At 41.5% G+C, this 21324-nt stretch overlaps 1 protein-coding gene across 2 annotated transcripts; it reads left to right on the top strand.

Moving 5' to 3' along the window:
- Nucleotides 1–997: 997 nt before the first annotated feature.
- Nucleotides 998–20062, top strand: slc24a6a (solute carrier family 24 member 6a). 2 transcript variants are annotated; one of them, XM_028960562.1, is made up of 17 exons: nt 998–1398; nt 3880–3972; nt 9026–9102; nt 9564–9638; nt 9742–9826; nt 10145–10248; nt 10330–10404; nt 10637–10662; nt 10757–10810; nt 11015–11157; nt 12331–12413; nt 12885–13170; nt 14170–14336; nt 14655–14769; nt 15852–15964; nt 16085–16150; nt 18342–20062. In XM_028960562.1, exons 1-17 carry the CDS (start codon nt 1287–1289, stop codon nt 18450–18452), a joined length of 1785 nt encoding a protein of 594 aa, XP_028816395.1. In that variant the 5' UTR covers nt 998–1286; the 3' UTR covers nt 18453–20062. The 2 variants fall into 2 exon arrangements, with proteins under 2 accessions (XP_028816395.1, XP_028816394.1); XM_028960561.1 differs by having other exon boundaries at nt 12331–12494.
- Nucleotides 20063–21324: the final 1262 nt, after the last annotated feature.

Raw genomic sequence — 21324 nt, 5'->3', positions numbered from 1 at the left:
CAAAAAAAGAAGGATGGCCTGATGATGCCACTGGCGAGGGATGAAGTGATGCATTTCTCTACGGCCTGTCATTCTGGTAGTTACAGTGAGTACAGGTGGCCCCCATGGTGGAAGTGTGCCAGGGAGGATGTCGATGGCCAGGTCCTATGTTTTTGTATGCAGACTGTCCTGTCTTGTACTGGAAAAGTATTTTCACCTTTTATATACATCGATATGTACATCGATAGACTTCATTCAGTAGATTCGTAACTCATCATGTCTTTTTAAGAGCAGTGCTGTCTGCATGCAAAGCAGATCAGCCAAAACTTTACAACACTAACAAGTGACATGACTGAACATGACTGTTGTTACAATGGCACCCGGCAGCGGATGGCATATATTAGGCAGCAAATGAACATTTTGTGCACACTTACTCTGCATCGTGGCTCAAATTGCTGAAAGAAAGTTAATGCAGGTTCTGATAGATTGCACGTGAACCCTGGTGAAAATGAAAGAGGGTGTGCTGGTCTGGCAAATCATCTTTTCTTTTACATCACAGTTGTGTGTGTGTGTTTGCATCACCTACTGAGGGAAGACAGGCCAGCAGGATGCTCTATGTAAAGAGGGCAAGTTGACTCTGGCTGTGGGATGTTTTTCTTCTTCCTTCCAATCTACACAGTGTATACATCAAGAAGCCTGACACAAAAATAACAAATGTAGGTGCTGACAAGACTACAAAGGGTGTAAAAAATCAGTACAAGTGTGAATAATTACAACAGTGCGATACAAAGTTAATAAAAATAATAGCATAACAGTATATTAGTAATAGTTTAACACTTTTCGTTTAGTTTAAACGTATAATTCAGGAACACCACTACTTGGTTCTGGTAGAGAAAGGGATGCTGCAGAAATAAAATACGCTGTTTGTGATAAAGGTTCCGCTGATCGGTGGCGCGCACGGGAAGCTCCCTCGGTGACGCGGGGAGGAGGAGGAGGAGGAGGAGGAGGAAGAGGAAGAGGAGGAGGAGAGGTGCATGCGATCCGAACCGCCACGGACCGGGGGTACCGTCTCTATCCTCCCTCCTCCCGCCCCAGCGTTCGCCAAGACGCTTCCAGCGGCGCGCGCGCGCACGCACGCACGCACGCACGCACGCCCGCGCGGGAGGATGCTGCGCGGCCACCGGAATTAGCCCACCGGCACCGAACGCCGAGACCGCCGACGCAAAGGGGCTTATAGCGGGGCGGCCGCCGCCGTCGCCGGACGACGCCGACATGTTCTGAGGGACGCCAGCGCCACCGGCGGCGTGATGAAGGCGGCGCTCCGCTCCAGACGACGGCGGCGCTTCGCGCTCCGCCTGTGCGTCTGCGGACTCGGGCTGATCGCGGCCACTTGGCTTTCCGTAAGCCTGCCTGTAACAGGTGCGGTTCTTCTCCTCCGGCGTCGAGCTCCCCGGTGACATAATCTGGCCGGGGTGGCGCGACGCGCGCGTTTATCGGCGGCGGCCTCCCGTTTCCCCCACCCCACGCGTCGCGATTTGGTGCTAGTGCACAACTTACACCGTGTCCTGGTATACAGGTCGATGCAAACCGAAATGACTCTAAAAGCTGGAGGAACAATGCGATCGCCGTTTAGAGATTCGGCTAGATTTACTACAGTATGGATGAGCGTGTCCGTGCATGCTTTTTCAAGGCTGCATGTAGTCAAGCATGTTCTCAGAAAATGTTAATTCGCAGAATCAGTGTGTGCCGTGCATCACGAAGCACATCCTGGACCAGCATCTTCACAACCACGACACTACACACCATGTATTAGTTAACGTTTCCCAGATAAAACAGATACCCACGTGGTTATAAAATCCAGGAAGACTCTGGGGTGCCATGAGGTCTCTCATTGTCCTGCTTTTACTGAAAATGTAGGCACAAAAACCTGTGATCAGGACTACGCCTGGGAATTTCGCATTTAATGCCTTGAAGACATGCAGATCGTTGGAGAAACCGTGTTAGATTCACTGACTGCGCAGGTGAGGAAGCGGACTGGTCCATCGAAGGGTTGCGGGTCAAATCCTGAACTGCCCCCTGCTCACGAAGGGTGATGGGTTAAATGGCGAGAGCGCTTTCTAATGTGACATCAACTGTCTCCAGGATTTACAGCGAACAGACATGAACAAGAACTGTTTTGAGTAGGGCTGCAACTAACGATTATTTTAATAACCGATTAATCTGTTGATTATATTTTTGATTAATCGTAGAATCGGATAAAAAACAAAAAACAAGAAAAGCATTCATTTCCAACCCTTTATTCAAAAACAGAACCAAAATCTTTAGAAAGTGCACAAACATGTTGCTCCTTGAGCTGTCATAATAATAATAAAATAAAATAAAAATTGACTAACACAAAAAACATACACATGTATGCTTTACATCTGCCAAATATAGACTTTTTTTTTAAATAAAGTGCCACCTGAGCTGCCAGAACGATAAATAATTAAAGAACAATACAAATAAAGAACAAAATAAAAGAACAATAAAAATCAGAAAATTTAACAGGATTTGTTTGAATGTCAGAACTTGTTCTCTACACTACACTGCAGATGCACACACTTGCAGACGCACACACTCACAAACTCTCACACTGACACACACACACACACACACTGCAAAAAATGCTTTTCTAACTTAGTAGTTTTGTCCTGATTTCAGTCCAAATCTCTAAAATTTACTAGACACTTGAAATAGCATAAGAAATTACGTCTTGTTTTCTGAAAAAAACATCTCAAAATTAAGTGATTGTTTGCTTAAAACAAGCAAAATAATTTTCTCATGCCATTTCTCTTGTCTAGTAATCCTGATTTAAGATTTTTTAGATATTTGGACTGGAAAAGAGACAAAATTACTAGGTAAGAAAAGCCTTTTTTGCAGTGTAGCTATACATGACAACAGATTGAAAAATGAATGGTCCAAAAAAGGCTAGTGAATAAAAACATGTCTTTAGTCTTTTAATGCAAAGTAACTATAGCACCCCTGCTTTACTACTGTTATTAACGTGCTAATGCTAACTTGTCATGCTTGTCAAGCTGGATGACGGGTAAACATTTACATTTACAGCATTTATCAGACACCTTATCAGACACCTTTATCCCGAGCGACAATCAGTAGTTACAGGGACAGTCCCCCTGGAGCAATTTAGGGTTAAGTGTCTTGCTCAGGGACACAATAGGCGAGTGTGTTACCACTAGGCTACTACCACCGTCCGTCCTCCACGCGGAGACGCAGAGAACAGTCCGAATGCTGTTTCATTCCCCCTCCACACCTGTAGGTGGCGCTGTAAGTCCCCATCTAGTTCTCCTAATTTGCATATAAATAACAAAAATCATTGCACCATTATTTTGCCACGTTAAATAATTAATTAACAATTAAATAGGACTCTAGCCATATAACCTGACCAAAATAAGCCGTATTTGACGCACAGCACTGCTATTTAACTATGTTCACTGTTCCCAAGCACACCATTAAGATCATACAATGCTGTTATGAGTGTCTACACTGCAAAGAACGTCAGGTCACGGCAGTGTGTGTCACTGCAGGATGACTGGACAAAGAACACACTGAAGCAAACGTGCTAATCAGGGCCTGTGGGCCTACTGAGTCTATTTTTGGATCTGATTGCTTTGCATATGCAAATGACAAAATGAAGGGGGCACTAAGCATTGTTTTCCAGCAAGGGTCTGTTTTGTTCCCATTTTTGCACCGGGTTGCCATAGGGACCCTTGCCAAAATGGCCTTTGGATGTTAAATTTTGTACATTTTGAATGCTTAGTAGAATGTATCACTGCAATATCAATGCACTTTTATAGCAAAGCTTTCAAAGTGGCATTTTCATAAACATTTCCATCTGTTCAGAGGTAACAAGTCACTCGACCTGGTCTGGTCGAAAACTCGCGGCGAGTGCAGAAAGTGAGGAGAACAACCAAACCGGCCAACATCCCCGAGCGGGTAAGCCTATCCCACTCTCCTCCACATGCGTCCAGCACTTTCACACCTTCTCCGTGTCTTTTTCTGCCACACTTCTAGCTCTGTTTTTCTCCCCACCATTTTTTTTCTGTTTTGTCGTTCCGTAAAAGGAAGCAGACTGCTGGCTTCCACACATTCAGCCTCCTTTGAGGCCAGTGTTCCTAGGCAACAGAATGCTGAATTTCGGGAACAGAGGGAAGCCTGTTTTTGAGCATTCAAAGTGTTGCACTTTGGAAAATACGTCACACCCTCCCCACTTTTCACCCTTCCTATCTATTTTGCAAGCCTTTCTCTCTCCCTCCCTCCCTCCCTCCCTCGTGGTTTGAGAGCATTGATTCAGTATGTGAAATTACTGAGGGGGAGATGATAGAGCTATTTCCCTCTGATCCTTCCTCGATGAGTGATGGGCTGAGCCTCATCTTCAAATGGGCCGAGGACCTTCTCCGTGCAACCAAAGGCACAATGCCTGGGTCTCCTGTAGCGATCGAATGAAGGCAGCGCTGAGTGCTTGCCTCACATGACAGAGGTGGGTATGAGGTGGTTGTAGCTCTCTACACTCCAAGCTCTTAAGCTGTGACCCCATTGACAAGATGAGGCTAAGATCGAGAATAGTGCAGGTCGAAGTGGAGGGGTCGAGATTCTCCCTGGTTGAGGTGTCTATGAATATACTCAGCCAACTCATTTTCCACATACCGTATTAGTGTGTGGAGAGTATTTGCTAATGTAGCATCAGATGTATTCATGCTTTCACAAACTAAGTGTATATATTGTGATGACTGAAATCTCACACATGCCATATATCCTCATTAACCTGCCCAGTTTGCAGATAACATGGACAAGCCCTTGTCTCCTGCTTGTCTCCCTCGTTTCCTGATTTTCTTTGCTTACCTGATCTGTCATCTCGTGATCATGCCTGCTAACAAACCCAGCATACAGAATATCAGTGCCTGAATTCAAGATTCTGACGGGCTGAACCATTCCACGTCTTGGTGTATTTTATAGTTGTATCATAGTGCGTCCTGAAAATCCTCAATAAACTGCTGGTTCTGATTCCTGCGCTGTTCGGGGATGAAATGGGGAATGGGAGGCGATTTGGCTTCTCTGTGACATTTGCTGATCATGAGGGGCAAAGAGGACCATGAGTTGAAACTCAATGAGCCAGAAAGATCTCAGAAAGGCTCCAGCATACAGCTATATATCTACCCCACCACACTGTTGTGTCCTTGTTTGTGCATTTCTCGAACGTTCCTTTAAAGCTAGTCTTTCAGAGATTAATAGGTTTTAAATGGCAACTCCTGCATACTGATGTCCAGAATGGACAAAACCAAGAAAACCAAGCATGCCTCCCTGAGAACTGTTTAAAACTTGCTGAGGGCCGAGACACTTCTTTGGCACTGTATTTAACTAGTTCTGTTGAAGGTGGTGTCAAATACACAACGTGGTCACAGAAATGCCTTAACATAAATTCTAAAATAGCTCTCTACATTATTAAAAATCTGGCTGCATCTCTCCTAGATTACTTCAGCATATTGCATACAGAGAATTCAGTTGTATTCAATGTAATTGTACGATTACTAGATTTGATAATGTGGATAACCAGACACCTTAGCACAAGCTACTTCCACTAGTGTGAGCAGGCTGATAGCGCTATTTCCACTATTGCAAGCAGGTTAATATCAGTACTTCCACTAACATGAGCAGATTGATATCAGTACATCTACTAGCATGAGCAGGTTGATATCAGTACTTCCACTTGCGCAAGGAGGTAGATATCAGTACTTCCACTAAAATGAGCAGATTGATATCAGTACTTCAACTAGCATGAGCAGGTTGATTTCAGTACTTCCACTAAAATGAGCAGATTGTTATCAGTACTTCCACTAGCATGAGCAGGTTGATATCAGTACTTCCACTAAAATGAGAAGATTGATATCAGTACTTCCACTAAAATGAGCAGATTGATATCAGTACTTCCACTAGCATGAGCAGGTTGATATGAGTACTTCCACTAGCATTAGCAGGTTGATATCAGTACTTCCACTAAAATGAGCAGATTGTTATCAGTACTTCCACTAGCATGAGCAGGTTGATATCAGTACTTCCACTAGCATTAGTAGGTTGATATCAGTACTTCCACTAAAATGAGCAGATTGTTATCAGTACTTCCACTAGCATGAGCAGGTTGATATCAGTACTTCCACTAGCATTAGTAGGTTGATATCAGTACTTCCACTAAAATGAGCAGATTGTTATCAGTACTTCAACTAGCATGAGCAGGTTGATATCAGTACTTCCACTAAAATGAGCAGATTGATATCAGTACTTCCACTAGCATGAGCAGGTTGATTTCAGTACTTCCACTAAAATGAGCAGATTGATATCAGTACTTCCACTAGCATGAGCAGGTTGATATCAGTACTTCCACTAAAATGAGCAGATTGTTATCAGTACTTCCACTAGCATAAGCAGGTTGAAATCAGTACTTCCACTTGCGCAAGGAGGTAGATATCAGTACTTCCACTAAAATGAGCAGATTGTTATCAGTACTTCCACTAGCATGAGCAGGTTGATATCAGTACTTCCACTAAAATGAGAAGATTGATATCAGTACTTCCACTAAAATGAGCAGATTGATATCAGTACTTCCACTAGCATAAGCAGGTTGAAATCAGTACTTCCACTTGCACAAGGAGGTAGATATCAGTACTTCCACTAAAATGAGCAGATTGTTATCAGTACTTCCACTAGCATGAGCAGGTTGATATCAGTACTTCCACTAAAATGAGAAGATTGATATCAGTACTTCCACTAAAATGAGCAGATTGATATCAGTACTTCCACTAGCATGAGCAGGTTGATATCAGTACTTCCACTAAAATGAGAAGATTGATATCAGTACTTCCACTAAAATGAGCAGATTGATATCAGTACTTCCACTAGCATGAGTAGGTCGATATCAGTACTTCCACTAGCATTAGCAGGTTGATATCAGTTCTTCCACTAAAATTAGCAGATTGATATCAGTTCTTCCACTAGCATTATCAGGTTGATATCAGTACTTCCACTAGCATGAGCAGGTTGATATCAGTACTTCCATGAAAAAGAGAAGATTGATATCAGTACTTCCACTAGCATGAGCAGGTTGATATCAGTACTTCCACTAAAATGAGAAGATTGATATCAGTACTTCCACTAAAATGAGCAGATTGATATCAGTACTTCCACTAGCATGAGTAGGTCGATATCAGTACTTCCACTAGCATTAGCAGGTTGATATCAGTTCTTCCACTAAAATGAGCAGATTGATATCAGTTCTTCCACTAGCATTATCAGGTTGATATCAGTACTTCCACTAGCATGAGCAGGTTGATATCAGTACTTCCATGAAAAAGAGAAGATTGATATCAGTACTTCCACTAGCATGAGCAGGTTGATATCAGTACTTACACTTGCTCAAGCAGGCATATAGCAATACTTCCACTATCATGAGAAGGCTAATAGCAGTACTTACACTAACTAGCACGAGAAGGATGATAGCAGTACTAGGGTGAACTGGTTGATAGCTGTACTTCCACTAGCATGAGCAGGTAGCTAGCAGTATTTGCACTAGTGCGAGCAGGATGATAGCAGTACTTCCTCTAGCATGAGTGGGACGCTACTGGTGTTTCCACTAGATCATGAATGGAAGTGGGTGATAGGAGCCTAGTGGGTAACACACTTGCCTATGAACCAGAAGACCCAGGTTCAAATCCCGCTTAGTACCATTGTACACACACTTAACCCTAAGTTGCTCCAGGGAGACTGTAACTACTGATTGTAAGTCGCTCTGGATAAGGGCGTCTGATAAATGCTGTAAATGTAAATGAAGTGAGTAGGTGTGTAGGATTCCCATGATGTAACATTAATTGGTGGAAAGAGTGGAAATCAATTGACAAACTAAATGACTGTAGACTCACAGGTTTGTGAACTCTCAGAGTTCTGTCCCCTTTTATCGATATATTTCAGTTCTCGTACAAGTAATGAAAATTTCAGGTATTTTTCTTTAGAAGAACGTACATGAAACAGTAGACACCCTTTCTGTGTCATTGTATTGTGTCCTCATTCTTAAAACCTCTCAACTCCCAGCCCTGTGCCTGTCTCCTTGTGGCTTTCAGTCAAAGCCTCCAAGGATAGAAGAAGTGAGACAGGGAGTCTCCATGGCAACTGCTATGTGTGTCAGGCCAACTTGTCAAAAGATCTTCAGCTGGAAGAGTGGTTGTTCCCTTAGGGAGTCATACCCCTTAAGTGAGGTTAGAGTTGATGGGAGGACTACACCTTAACTTGAGCCAATTCTAGAAAAGATAATTATAGATAGGGTAGGTTCATATACAGAGGCAATCTGTATAGATTTGTCAAGAACTATGGACAACAAAATACAAAATGTACAGTTGTCAGTACAGAAGCTGTCTTTCCTGTGTGTTGGGGTAGCTGTAACCCACCCACAGACTGCTTGTATAACTGGAAAAAGATCTATAGACAATGAACTAACTATATAATACCATCAGAGAAGCGTGGTTGAATGAACTTGGAACCGCATCCAAAATATGGTGGCGGTATTGACTCATGCTGAGAGGCTGAATGCAACATCTAGTGTATATGTCTATGGGGCTCTACTAAAATGTTACCCAGCTCTAGTCAAATCGCTCCACAGGGAAGGGAGCTTCAAAAGAAATGATCAACATTCCTCTTAACCAAAGGCTTTACTACTAAAAGAAAGACATGCCAAGGTTAAACTGCTTCATCATAGGAACAGTACAGTTGTATGGTCTACCAGTCTGTGTTAGAACAGCATTCCCTCTGGTGTTCAACTACTCAAGCTCCTAATGGCCCCTAATGGACTCTTTTTAGTTCATAATTCAATTTTTTGCTTTCTTTGCTCCTTTTCTTCCCTCCACTCTCACTTGAGCACGTTGTCACTTTGACCACAGCACCAGTCAATAATATTAGCAAGGAGGAGTTCTGAGGTTATATTCTTCCTTTCATCTTTTAACTGCAGCCATCCATGAGTTCCCTGAAGATGTCTTCACCAAGGAGCAGAGGACACATGGAGCCGTGTTGCTGCACGTTTTCTGCGTGAGTGCAAATCGTTGATGACATCTGCTTTTAAATCCCTTTCATGCATTTACTCCACTAACTTAACAGCAAATTGCCCATAAGCAATTTCCCCTCCCTAATGGCACTGTATAGAGAAAGACGAGATGACTAGGCTCCAATTACAGTAAAACAAGAATCAAACAGGACACAGTATACAGTATGTACATGAAGTAGGCATATTCATGTGTCAGAATGGCAGACCCAGGGAATATTGTATTTTTTTTCCAGATATCTAGAAAGGAGTGTAACCAGTGTGATCAAAGCTTTTTAAGCCACGACTGCTGATTCTATATATGCATTTTTGGGTCTGCAGCCACTGAAAATGTAGTTTGCATTTGTTCTCATTCATTTGGATAGGGTCCTGGAGTGGTGAGATTTGCATGTACGGACTTTGGCATTACTAAGCAAATGCTCTGTTCTTCCACTTGTGTGTACTGCAGGCCGTCTACATGTTCTATGCCCTTGCAATCGTCTGTGATGTCTACTTTGTTCCCTCTTTGGAGAAAATCTCAGAGGTGATGGCTGCTTAGTACTAGTTCACCCATTCAGTGTTGTTTCATCTGGTCCTGCTGTTTCACTTGTTCCCTCCTTCTGAACTCAGTGAGCCTCTGGTTACAGAACTTGCACCTTAGCGAAGATGTTGCAGGAGCCACCTTCATGGCAGCGGGTAGCTCCGCCCCTGAGCTTTTCACCTCCCTGATTGGTTGGTATATTTAACCTTGTGATCTATGTTTTGAGAGATGGGTGTAACCCTCATATTTGTCGTAATGCTAATTACTAAACATAAAGATAACACAAATAAACAGTATGTACTATAGTGTGCTATGTAAAGTATTTCATCTTTTACTGAATAAGCATGCTGCATGCATTGACTTTCATTAAATGTGACATTTGCTTCCATTGCTCATTCAGTAATTTTATCAACTAACTATATTCATCACATTTTACACTGATTAATATGCCTTAACAGGAATAAAATGAGAGAAAAAAACTTACCCATCCTTTACTTTATTAACATTAGGTGTATTCATCACAAAGGGGGATGTTGGGGTGGGAACCATTGTTGGCTCAGCTGTCTTCAACATCCTGGTCATCATTGGGGTCTGTGGGATCTTTTCTGGACAGGTAACACACTTTTCGTTTTGAAGATCTGTGTAAGGAGAGTGTTGTGTGATTGACTTGTGCACTTCCCGTGGCTCCTGACAGACCATATCTCTGACCTGGTGGCCTCTGTTCCGGGACTCAGTGTACTACATCCTTTCCGTCCTGGCCTTGATCTTGGTGAGACTGGCTGTCCAAGTTGACTTTTGCATCACACATGATTTCACTGATTGCACTTTCATGCATTCATTTCTGATGATGCAGAAGGTCGACAGAGTCTATTTGCTTTATTGTGTATTTAAGCATTGTGTATTTTAGTTCTGTTTCTTTTCTTTTCAACAGATTTTCTATTATTTTTTAAACTAGTGTGTTTAAGAATGACTCATTTGGCGGTTCATTGTTCTGTTTGCAGATAATATATGATGAGAAAGTTCTCTGGTAGGTCACAAAGAAACAGGCGTATACTTTCTCTAATTATTGTGACAAATAATAAGCACTCACGCCACTTTTAGCATCTTTGTTACTGTTTCAGGTGGGAGACTATAATCCTCATTTTTATGTATGGAATTTACATCGTCATTATGAAGTGAGTGGCCTTTTCTATCCTTTTTTTGTTATTTCCCTATGATTTTAATCAAATTATAATTGTAAATGCACACACATATTACTTTTTAAGAAAAGTATAGAGGAGTGTTAATTTTCCAGTTAACTCTTGCCATTTTCAGTGTGAGTCTCGTTGTGATGGTTGTGATGTGTTAGGGTTTCCTGCATTGTTTTTATGACATTGCAGGTTTAATGCACAAATATGTAGCTGGGTGGAGCTGCAGTTTGGGGGTCCAGGCCAGCCTTGTTTGGTCAGCAGCCTGCGCAGAGACGGAGCTGTGGGGGAGGCTGGTTCCCACTGTGACACTTCTATGATCCTGCTGAAGAAAGGTGAGAGTTGGTCCATGTGGTAGGATTTGGACTTAACATTCCTTCTTGTTATAAGCACAACAAACAACGTGAAGAATGTTTTACTTATTTTTCATTGTTTTTCATCAAAGTTATGTCATCAGATTATTTAAAATATAAAAAATATTTTCTAAAAGTAAGGCCTTAAATATAATTAAAAATTAATATAAATCCTTAAATCCATAGTTTATGGAGTATAAACTGAAGTTTATATATACATGGAGTATCTTCTAAATAATTCTAATATGTGTTTTACATTTTTGTGTATGAGATTCGAATTAGCAGAACAGCCTACCTAGCTAGAGGGTTTCTTATATTCCTGAATCAGGAATAACCTTCTGAGGGGGGAAATGACATCTTCTTACAGTTCTTACATTTAATTTTCTCTCTAAATCATGCCTTCAAGCCTTCAGTCAGTAATCCGCCATCATGGGGCGCTACTGAGTTCACTAAGATTTAAATGCAAGGCGGGACTAGGAGGGCATTCACATTTATATTTCTTTAAAAAAATGGGGGACATTATACATTAATTTCAACACTAGTCATAATCTACTTTTTGCCACCAACTGTTTCTGTGTGCTCAATGTTGTTTTTTGTTTGCTTGTAAAGAATGTTAAGAATTTATTCTTATTCTTTTGCCGGTAGAGCTGATCAAGAGCTTTCATTTGATATGTATATCTCAGTTCTGCCCAAATTGTCAGTTATAGCTATATGTTTCTCAACATGCAACTTTATTGCCTTACTTCAGGAAAAATACACTTTAAGCTAAGATCGTACTTTAAGGTGGGGCAGTGGCGGCCTAGCGGTTAAGGAAACGGCCCCGTAATCAGAAGGTTGCCGGTTCGAATCCTGATCCACCAAGGTCCCACTGAGGTGCCACTGAGCAAAGCACCGTCCCCACACACTGCTCCCCGGGCAACTGTCATGGCTGCCCGCTGCTCACTCAGGGTAATGGGTTAAATGCAGAGGACAAATTTCACTGTTCACTGTGTGCTGTGCTTTACTTTTCAGTTTGCTGAGTCATCCTTAAAAACACAGCAAACGTCATGACAGACATGCATAATGTCTTGACTCGTCTTCAGCTAATTGCATGACTTTATACTGAGCTGGCACTTTGCTGGTACTAATGCATGCTTTTTCCACCCTCTCTGTCAGATCAGAGCCCAGGCCAGGAGCCCTCGGTGGTGATGGTGGACGAGATGCTGAGCCTGCACCCCCACTCCTTCTCCTTCTCAGAGGCAAGCCTGCGTATCATGATCACGCCCCACTTCTCCCCCCGCACGCGCCTCAGCATGGCCGGACGCATGCTCATCACCGAGGTAACCGCTGGCGCTTGCCATGCTATGCTCGCGCGCCGTCCTGACCTGGGTGAGAGGCGACTGCAGTTGCGCGTTACGTTAAAGCCGCAGCACTGAAAATCTCTGCCCGGCTCGATCCTGTGTGGCCTTTAAAATGGAAAATAAATATATATTTTCAATTTGTATCGCTCCTCTTCACTGGGCTGCCTTCCTCCGCCTCATCCCACCATACCGACCTGTTCTGCTTGGTCATTCTGCTGTTGTGCTGGCTGAGCTTTTGGGTGTTGCATTGTTTGCTCCTCAGGGTTTCCTGGCACCACCACCTCATCTGCTCTGATTTATTATTACTATTATTTGGCCGCTTGGCCTCTGTCTCCCTCTCTACTTGTCCCTTCTCTCTTCCTGTAACAGAGACAGAGACTGATTAGAAACAGGAGCCCAGGGGACAGTAATGGCAGCGGGACAGGGGAGACTTTGGGTTGTGATGGCCCTGCGATAGAGGGAGCTCTCTGGGCCGCGGAGAACGGGGCCACCATAGAAAGTGAACGGAAGCCCCTGGAGCCTCCCCACGACAGGCCAGGGAGTGCGGGGCCAATTGCGGCCATGGATGCAGTGGATGCGCTGCCCAAAGAGGAAGAGGAGGAAGAGGAAGACGACGAGGAGCAGGAACGTCCATTTCGACCCCTTACCCTGCCAGGTGAGCCGTTAATTCCTGACATAAAGTGAAAGTGAAGTGATTGCCATTGTGAAGCACAGCACATGGTGACACATGGTGACATTTCCGATTATGGATCCGATATCCTGCCAACTAGACCACCACTGCCACATGAGAGACAGTACCTGATGAGCTCGCTTTAACAAGGCTATGACCGATTCAATGACAGATTTGCCCTTGATGTGACTTGGTTCAAAAGCAAATTACTTTTAATTTCCAGTCCAATTCTTAGCCTCTTCAGAATGACAGCAAGCAGTGCCTGAAGGAAAGCCTTTTCATCTGCAGTCATCATTGCATTATATTTTTGGTCGATAAATTCAGAATTAGAGAGGCATGCTTGTGCCCCACCTCTTCTTTCGTAAGTTTGTTGTAATTCTGTTCATGACAATATAGGCATTCTATTGTAATCCATGCTTTTGCATAGATAGTTGACTTCAGTGGACTTTCCCATGTCAAATGTTACAGAAAGTCCTTGTTTGTGTCAGTCTAAAACATTTGGGTAGGAGATTAAGGCTGCCAAAGTGCATATTAAACATTAACCATTAAAGATTATATTAAATTAAACATTAAAGCATGTAGTTAATGAAATAGCTGGCATACTAGATGTCATTGATTGAAGTGCATGTTGTGGATGGTGGGATATCTGATATCCTTCTGCATTAGCCATAAATCTGCATTTGCCATAAATGTAAATATAACCACCATAATATTACTGATTTTATCCAGGATGAGCTGCAACATCGGAACATCAAATATGATGTTGTATGTTCTGTTGTATGGCTTTGTATATATTTAAAAATATATATTTGCTTGATTGTGAGAGAATTTTGTTCGATAATAATATAATATAAAGTGGTCTTTTATTGTTAAAGACAAAGTGGTGAAAATAGTTCTAATAATTCTATTCATAAAATCTCTAGACTGAATGCTAAGTAGTCAGTTCCCCCCTTTTCACATGGTGATTCCTCCTACTGTCCACAGAGGGGTGCTGTGAGGTGGCGAAGTGGCTGTTTTCATGGCCTTTGAGCTTCCTGCTCTACTGCACTGTGCCCAACTGTGTTCTGCGACGCTGGGAGCGCTGGTTCATGGTCACGTTTGTCGTATCCACCCTCTGGATCGCCGTTTTTTCCTACCTCATGGTCTGGATGGTGAGACTTCATCTGGTCATAGTGATAAAAAAAAAGAAGCATAAGAAGCAGGAATTTAAATTTCCATTTGAAATGTACATAAAATATTGTGTTTATGTGTTACATGAGTTTTAGAATATGTTATACAGCAGAATATGGTGTTTTTAGTTTGTATTTAATTGCACTGCACATTTTATACTGTAACCAATATTATAGAAAATTATATTTTCCTCCATTTAGTTGTGACATTAGCTGGAAAGGGAACAGAAACTTAAACAACATATATCTGATCGAATTATTTTGCTGCTCTCCCCTAATATGGCCCCTTTCTGTTTTTAGGTCACTATAATCAGTTTCACACTGAACATTCCTGATGTTGTCATGGGGATCTCGTTTCTGGCAGCAGGCACCAGTGTCCCTGACTGCATTGCCAGTCTTATAGTTGCTCGCCAAGGTACTCTGAAATCTTTAATTTGTTCTTGCTTTTTCCTCACCTCACCTTACCATACTATAGTCAGGGGTGGAAAGAGTACTGAACTACTTTGCTTAAATTCTACTCAAGTAAAATTAAAAGTACCCATCTAAAAATCTACTTAATTTAAAATTTACTTTGAGTAAAAGTTACTTAGTTACTTTCAGCAGCACTAATCGTTCTTATTGAACATTTAGGCAGTATAATGTGCAATGTTCAAACCACCCCATAAAATATTTTTAAACACAGTTGGCCACAAAAGTACCAGATTCTGAATTGTATGGTCCAACTCAAACATTACAATAAGAAGAGAAAATAAAGCCAAAATCAAAGTGTCCAACAACAGTTCCTTGTTCCTTCTTTCTATAGCAAACAGTTGTATGTTGTCTGTTTTTACTGACAAATGAGCACACTGACTGCTTATATAAGAAATGAAATAAAGTGCCCTGCACCACAAATACTACAGCATTAGACTGTGAGGCTCTTGTTTAGTTTGAGCAATGTAATGTATGGAATACACAAACAAAAAGCATATACAATGCATCCACAACTTTTTCGGAAGATTTAATCACAAGTAGCAGATACCTTTCCGGATACCTTTCCATTTGTGGTTGTGTTGCATTCTGCCCAGATTCAGTACTGCTATTTTCTGATTGGCTGTTGTGTAGGCCTGTTCTTTTTTTTGATGGGCTAGTAAATGACTGGCTTTAGGACTCAGCGGTTGTTTAAGAAGTTGTGATCTGCAGTCTGAGAACAATGCAGTGCGAGAACCTGTGCAATTTCCTCTGAGTTCAGACGGATTTATTATAATTTCATTTCATTTATGGGGGGTTTCCAATGTAGCAAAGTAAAATTCTTGTCTAAAAATGTGATTGAGGAAAAGTAAATTTACCTATTTCAAAATCAACTTAAAAAATTACTCAAAATACCACTCAATTACAATAACATGAGTAAATGTAATTCGTTACTTTCCACCTCTGACTATTGTGTAGTAGTAACATGGTTCCCCTTTAACCATCTTCGTATTTGTGATTAGTTGAATCTAAATGTGTCTTTCTGTTCAGGAATGGGTGACATGGCTGTGTCCAACTCCATTGGCAGTAACATCTTTGACATCCTCCTGGGACTTGGATTCCCATGGGCTCTGCGCACATTGGTTGTCGACTATGGCGCTACTGTATGTCCTTGTTTTTTGTATTTTGGCATTTGTCTCTTTGTGATTCATAAAAACAACTTGCTTGTGATTCATATGCTTAAACAGTTTATCTGGTTTTGAGCTTGTGATATTTTCCATCAGGTCTTCATTAACAGCAGAGGTCTGGTTTATTCTGTTATTCTTCTCCTGGCTTCAGTCTTTCTCACTGTGAGTAGTAGTAAGAGTATTAGCTCTGGACAAGAGCATGTGCTAAATGTATTATACACTGCTCAAAAAAATACAAGGATAAGACATCCTAGAGCTGAATGAATGAAATATTCTTAATAAATACTTTGTTCTTTACATAGTTGAATGTCCTGACAACAAAGTCACAACAACAATTATGGAAATTAAATGTATCATCCTTTGGAGATCAGGATTTGGAGTCACATTTAAAATTAAAGTGGAAAACACACTACAGGCTGATACAACTTCGATATAATGTCCTTAAAACTAGTAAAAATTAGGCTCAGAAGGTGTGTGGACTTCACGTGCCTATATGACCTCCCTACAATGTCTGGACATGATCCTGATGAGGTGGCAGATGGTCTCCTGAGGGATCTCCTCCCAGACCTGGACTAAAGCTTCCACCAATGTGGCATGGGTGGATGGAGCAAGACATGATGTCCCAAATGTGCTCAGTTTTATTCAGGAACTGGCGGGCCAGTCCATAACATCAGTGCTCTAGTCTTCCAGGAACTGCAGACACACTCCAGCCACATGAGATCTAGCATTGTCTTGCATTAGGAGGAACCCAGGGCCAACCGCACCAGCATATGGTCTCACAAGGGGTCTGAGGATCTCATCTCAGTACCTAATGGCAGTCAGGCTACCTCTGGTGAGCACATGGAGGGCTGTGTGGCCCACCAAAGAAATGGCACCCCAACTGCCACATCGGTCTTGCTCCAGACTCTGTTATGTCTGTCACAGGGCACCAGTAGTGAATTTGCCAATCTTGGTTGGTGCCACTGAGCAAACCCCACACCTTTCATGGCTGCCCATTGCTTACTAAAAGTGATGGGTTAAATTCAGAGGACTAAAATGCAGAGGACACATTTTGTTGTGTGGACGTCTGCTGTGCTGTGCTTCACAATGACAATCAATCAGCCAGAAACCATAGGAACTGAGAAGTGGTCTGTGGTCACCACCTGCAGAACCACGCCTTTATTGGGGATGTCTTGCTAATTGCCTATAAATTTACATTTACAGCATTTACAAGACACCCTTATCCAGAGTGTAAAAAAGACCATGTGGTGTGAGAGAGAACAGAGTGTAGAAAAACTCTTTCTCCCTCCACACAAAAACACTGTATTCAACCACTCCAATTTGATGTTACCTGGCAGAAAGAGGCATGGCACAATAGAGGTTAAAAATGAACAGTTTCTAGTTTATTAACACCGATAAATAATTATTGTAGTTACATGTGAATATTGAATGTAAAAAGGTACCAAGGTTACAGAGAAAATAAAAATGAGAAGAAAGAGTAAAGAGGGAGTAGAGAAAAAGAGGGGGAGAGAAAGACTCAGAAGCCTTCCGGCTTCCGGTGGAAAACCCCCTGAGCAAGAAAGCTCAGAGCCCCCTTTCCACATGTGAGCAGACCTTTATACCCCTGGCCTACTGGAAGTTGTCACTGGCCTACAGGAAGTTGTCACAGACCAATCATAACCTGTTGTTTCTGATGTCACGCCCCCGGTGCCTCCCATTTGGGGAAGACAAAGAGGGTGGGCGGTCCTGACGGCTGACACTTCACACGTTGCCGTCAGACAAAAGGCATGTAAAACAATGGTAGTAAGTCGGGTTTGAACCTGGGTCTTCTGGTTCATAGGCAAGTGTGTTACCCACTAGGGTACTACCACCCTACTATAAATTCCACCTGTTGTCAATTCCATTTGCACAACAGCATATGAAATTGATTGTCAATCAGTATTGCTTCCTAAGTGGACAGTTTGATTTCACATGAGTGTTGTTTAAATGTTCCAGATATTTTTTGAGCAGTGTATATATATATATATATATATTTAATATATTAAAATTGGTGTGTGCATATATTTATATATATACACACACAATACACACAAAAAACCTTCAGTACAATATGTGGAAGCATCACATGCCCTGTAATCAGAAGGTTGCTGGTTCGAATCCTGAACCGCCAAGGTGCCACTGAGGTGCCACTGAACACACTTCTCCCCGGGCGCCTGTCATGGCCCTTTGCTCCATCAGTTGCCACTGAAGTACTGTCCTCACACACTTCTCCCCAGGTGCCTTTCATGGCTGCCAACTGCTTCACAATGACAATCACTTTACTTTCACATTTCAAAATGTTTATGTCGTCTCTCATCATTACTATTGTCTGCAGGTCCTGAGTGTCCAGCTGAACCACTGGAAGCTGGACCGGCGGTTAGGGCTGGGTCTGATGTTCCTCTACGCCATCTTCCTGCTTTGTTCCATTTGCTTCGAGAAGCTTTAGGGCTCCCCTTCAGCTCTCTGTTTCCTACCTTCCTTCCTTTCTGTGGTGACCAGTGTCCAAAACTGGAATAATAATAATAAAAAAAAAACCTTGCTGACTGCAGCTTTACAATCTAAAAAATAATGCTTGGGCCTTTCTAATGATCTTGTAAAACAAAAGGTGGGCATTTTATGAAAATAGCTGGGCTCTACCTACAGTTAATTTTGTTCATATAAAATTGTCTCACCGTCCCAAGTTGGTGAAGCCAGCTTGATGCCGTCTCTTCTTACATCTGGCACATTCAGCCACACACTGCTGCGTCACTTTTGGGAAACTGTGCCCTGAACCAGTGCTGAATATTCAGTGCCTGGATCAAACCCGAATCATACTGGTTGCTGCGATAAGAATAAAAAGAGGCCACATACTGTCACATTTAGCTGAACTCTGGTTACACTGAGCATCTTATTTATTTCTTATTTAACCCAATTACAATGGGAATTCACACAGCAGAGAAATCGGTTTACGGTTACTTTTCATCAGCATTTATTCTTCAAATGACATCAAAATGACATGCTTTCTTAAAAATGTCTTATTAAACATTTTATGTTTAGCTTAACCTAATCACAATGGATCCTTGCCATAAAATATACAAGTTTACAGAGAAAAATGAATGGTGTTTGTAGTTTGTTAACTACAAAAAATTCCCATTTGGTATTTGATCCGCTTTTTAAAAATCGGATCGTTTTATACTATAGAGTAACACTGTGTGAAGGGTTTGGTAGGAGGAGAGGGACAAGGAGGGACTGTGAGCAACAAATAATCCACATGCATATTTCGATTGACTTCTATTTATACGGTTTTAGAATGCTGCTCAAAATATTGTACACATATACCAGAACATTACTGGAATTACATGGTGTTCAAGAAGATGAAAAAAAAGTTGAGTGACCATGTGCACTGATGTTGCAAAAACCATAAAATTTATACAAATGTAATGTAGTGCTTTTGTACGCAATAGAAATGCCAAACATCTGGACGAGATCTTGTGGCTGTGGATTTCTTATTTGGTATGGTTTACCAAACGGATTCAGGCTTTGGCTGCCATTCGTTTCATTACATGAACATCAGTATTTCTTTACATGTTTATACAGGGTTAGGATGGTTCAGTGAAGTTGTTTCATTCACAAATTTCTTTTGCCACTCCCCTATACTTAATGTTTAATCATTTGAAAGCCGTGCACTGGAATGGATTAGAGTAGTTCTTTTAATGTTTTATGGCTGCTTTAACTGTGTTTCTGTCTCATGTAGAGGTTTAATCAGTTATGTTTGGACATTCTGTCGGCACACTAGAGCTTTAGAAATGGTTTCACAAGCATTTCTCATTTTATAATTCACTTGTATTGTGCAACTAAAGGAATATATGAAGGAAGAGCTTAAAGCAATCATGTTTAATGGCTGCTATTTCATGAAAAAGGCTGGGGAGACAACTAAAACCTAAATATTTGATATTACATTTTGTGGCCACAATTGTGATTTTTTTATTTTATTTTATTTGATGTAAAATCTTGCATTTGGAAAAGAAAATCATTAAATTATCCTGAGGCATACCAGCCTTAGTATTACTTCACATCTCCTTAATGCAATCTTTTTCCTTTTTTTTTTACTGTATGTTGTTGAGTGCAATAAACCAAGGTATGTGTAATAAATGTTGCATATCTGTCTTAATTCCATATAAAGGCCAAGTTCACACATTTTACATCATTTACAATAGCACAGTTACAATAAAATGATAGAAATGATTATTTTATTATCTAAATGTGTATATGTTTCTATTGAACAGTGATGTACTTTAGTGTCCCGAAGAAGGCAAGTTCTGGGTGAATAGGGTAAAAAGTCTGTATATGTATGTGCATACATGTGTGAACACACACACACACACACACACACACACACACACACAGCAGCATCATCACTTGTGTCATCTTTTTCAGACCAACACAGTACTTCATCACAGATTCTGTCAGTGAGAAATTGATACTTCCAACAACAATTTCTGAAACCTGCATCCATCACTGGCCAACACTGTTTCACATTAGAAACCTTTCATATTGACGAAGAGCCCAGAACAGAAGAAAAAAACCACCCCAAGTATGAATGGCCAGGAAGTCATAAAGCTTTCCGGATTTTATCCACACTTTAAGCCACAATTTTATTTGGCAACGCACTGAAAAGGAAAAATTTGATTGCTTAAATCCAAAAATGCAGTGCTGTATGTCTTATATTGAGATGTAGATTTAAAAAAATGTAGATAATAATATAATAATGCTAAAACCTTGATGAAATATTTCCTGATGCCCCCATCAACAGGACATCAGGCTTGCATATGAACGGGAAGACCGTCATGTTTTGTGAACATGCAGCATGAGAGGTACGCACATTCCGGACATCGGAAGAAGAGCACATTATGTTCTGCCGTCGGATGGTGGCTGGCCTAAAGTTATTTGCGTAACACGCGCTCATTCAAAGCCACTGCAGAGAAAGGCAGAGAAATCTCATGCAAGAACACTAATCAACGGAACACAAACACTGCATCATGAGGCGTTATTAACTGTGTCCAGACCAAGATTTTCATTGTTCACCGCTATGTGCGTGTGTCTGTGAAATCAGACAAACATACTATAATACAAAAAAAAAAAAATCGTTTCGGACATGAAGAATCTGAGATGGTTGACCACTCACTGATTGGCACTGGAAAGTAAACATTTGTTAGGTGTCTCTCTGTACAAGCAGAGATAGGACGGCTGTCAATTGACACTGCAGCCATGAATTGCATCTATGACGAGGGACTCGTCGTTAGAGCTGGGATGGGGTGACATGAAATGTATCGATTGTG

This window comes from Denticeps clupeoides, chromosome 18 (assembly GCF_900700375.1).
Source record: "Denticeps clupeoides chromosome 18, fDenClu1.1, whole genome shotgun sequence".
NCBI classification, from domain to species: Eukaryota; Metazoa; Chordata; class Actinopteri; order Clupeiformes; family Denticipitidae; genus Denticeps; species Denticeps clupeoides.
This window is presented reverse-complemented; position numbering and strand designations above follow the sequence as displayed.

Excerpts from the sequence above, each read along its gene's own strand:
- slc24a6a (XM_028960561.1), top strand. The coding sequence starts at position 1,287 with ATGAAGGCGGCGCTCCGCTCCAGACGACGGCGGCGCTTCGCGCTCCGC. Across the intron at positions 9,827-10,144 it reads GCTTTTCACCTCCCTGATTG|GTGTATTCATCACAAAGGGG; the intron begins GTTGGTATATTT and ends TATTAACATTAG. Across the intron at positions 10,249-10,329 it reads GTGGGATCTTTTCTGGACAG|ACCATATCTCTGACCTGGTG; the intron begins GTAACACACTTT and ends GGCTCCTGACAG.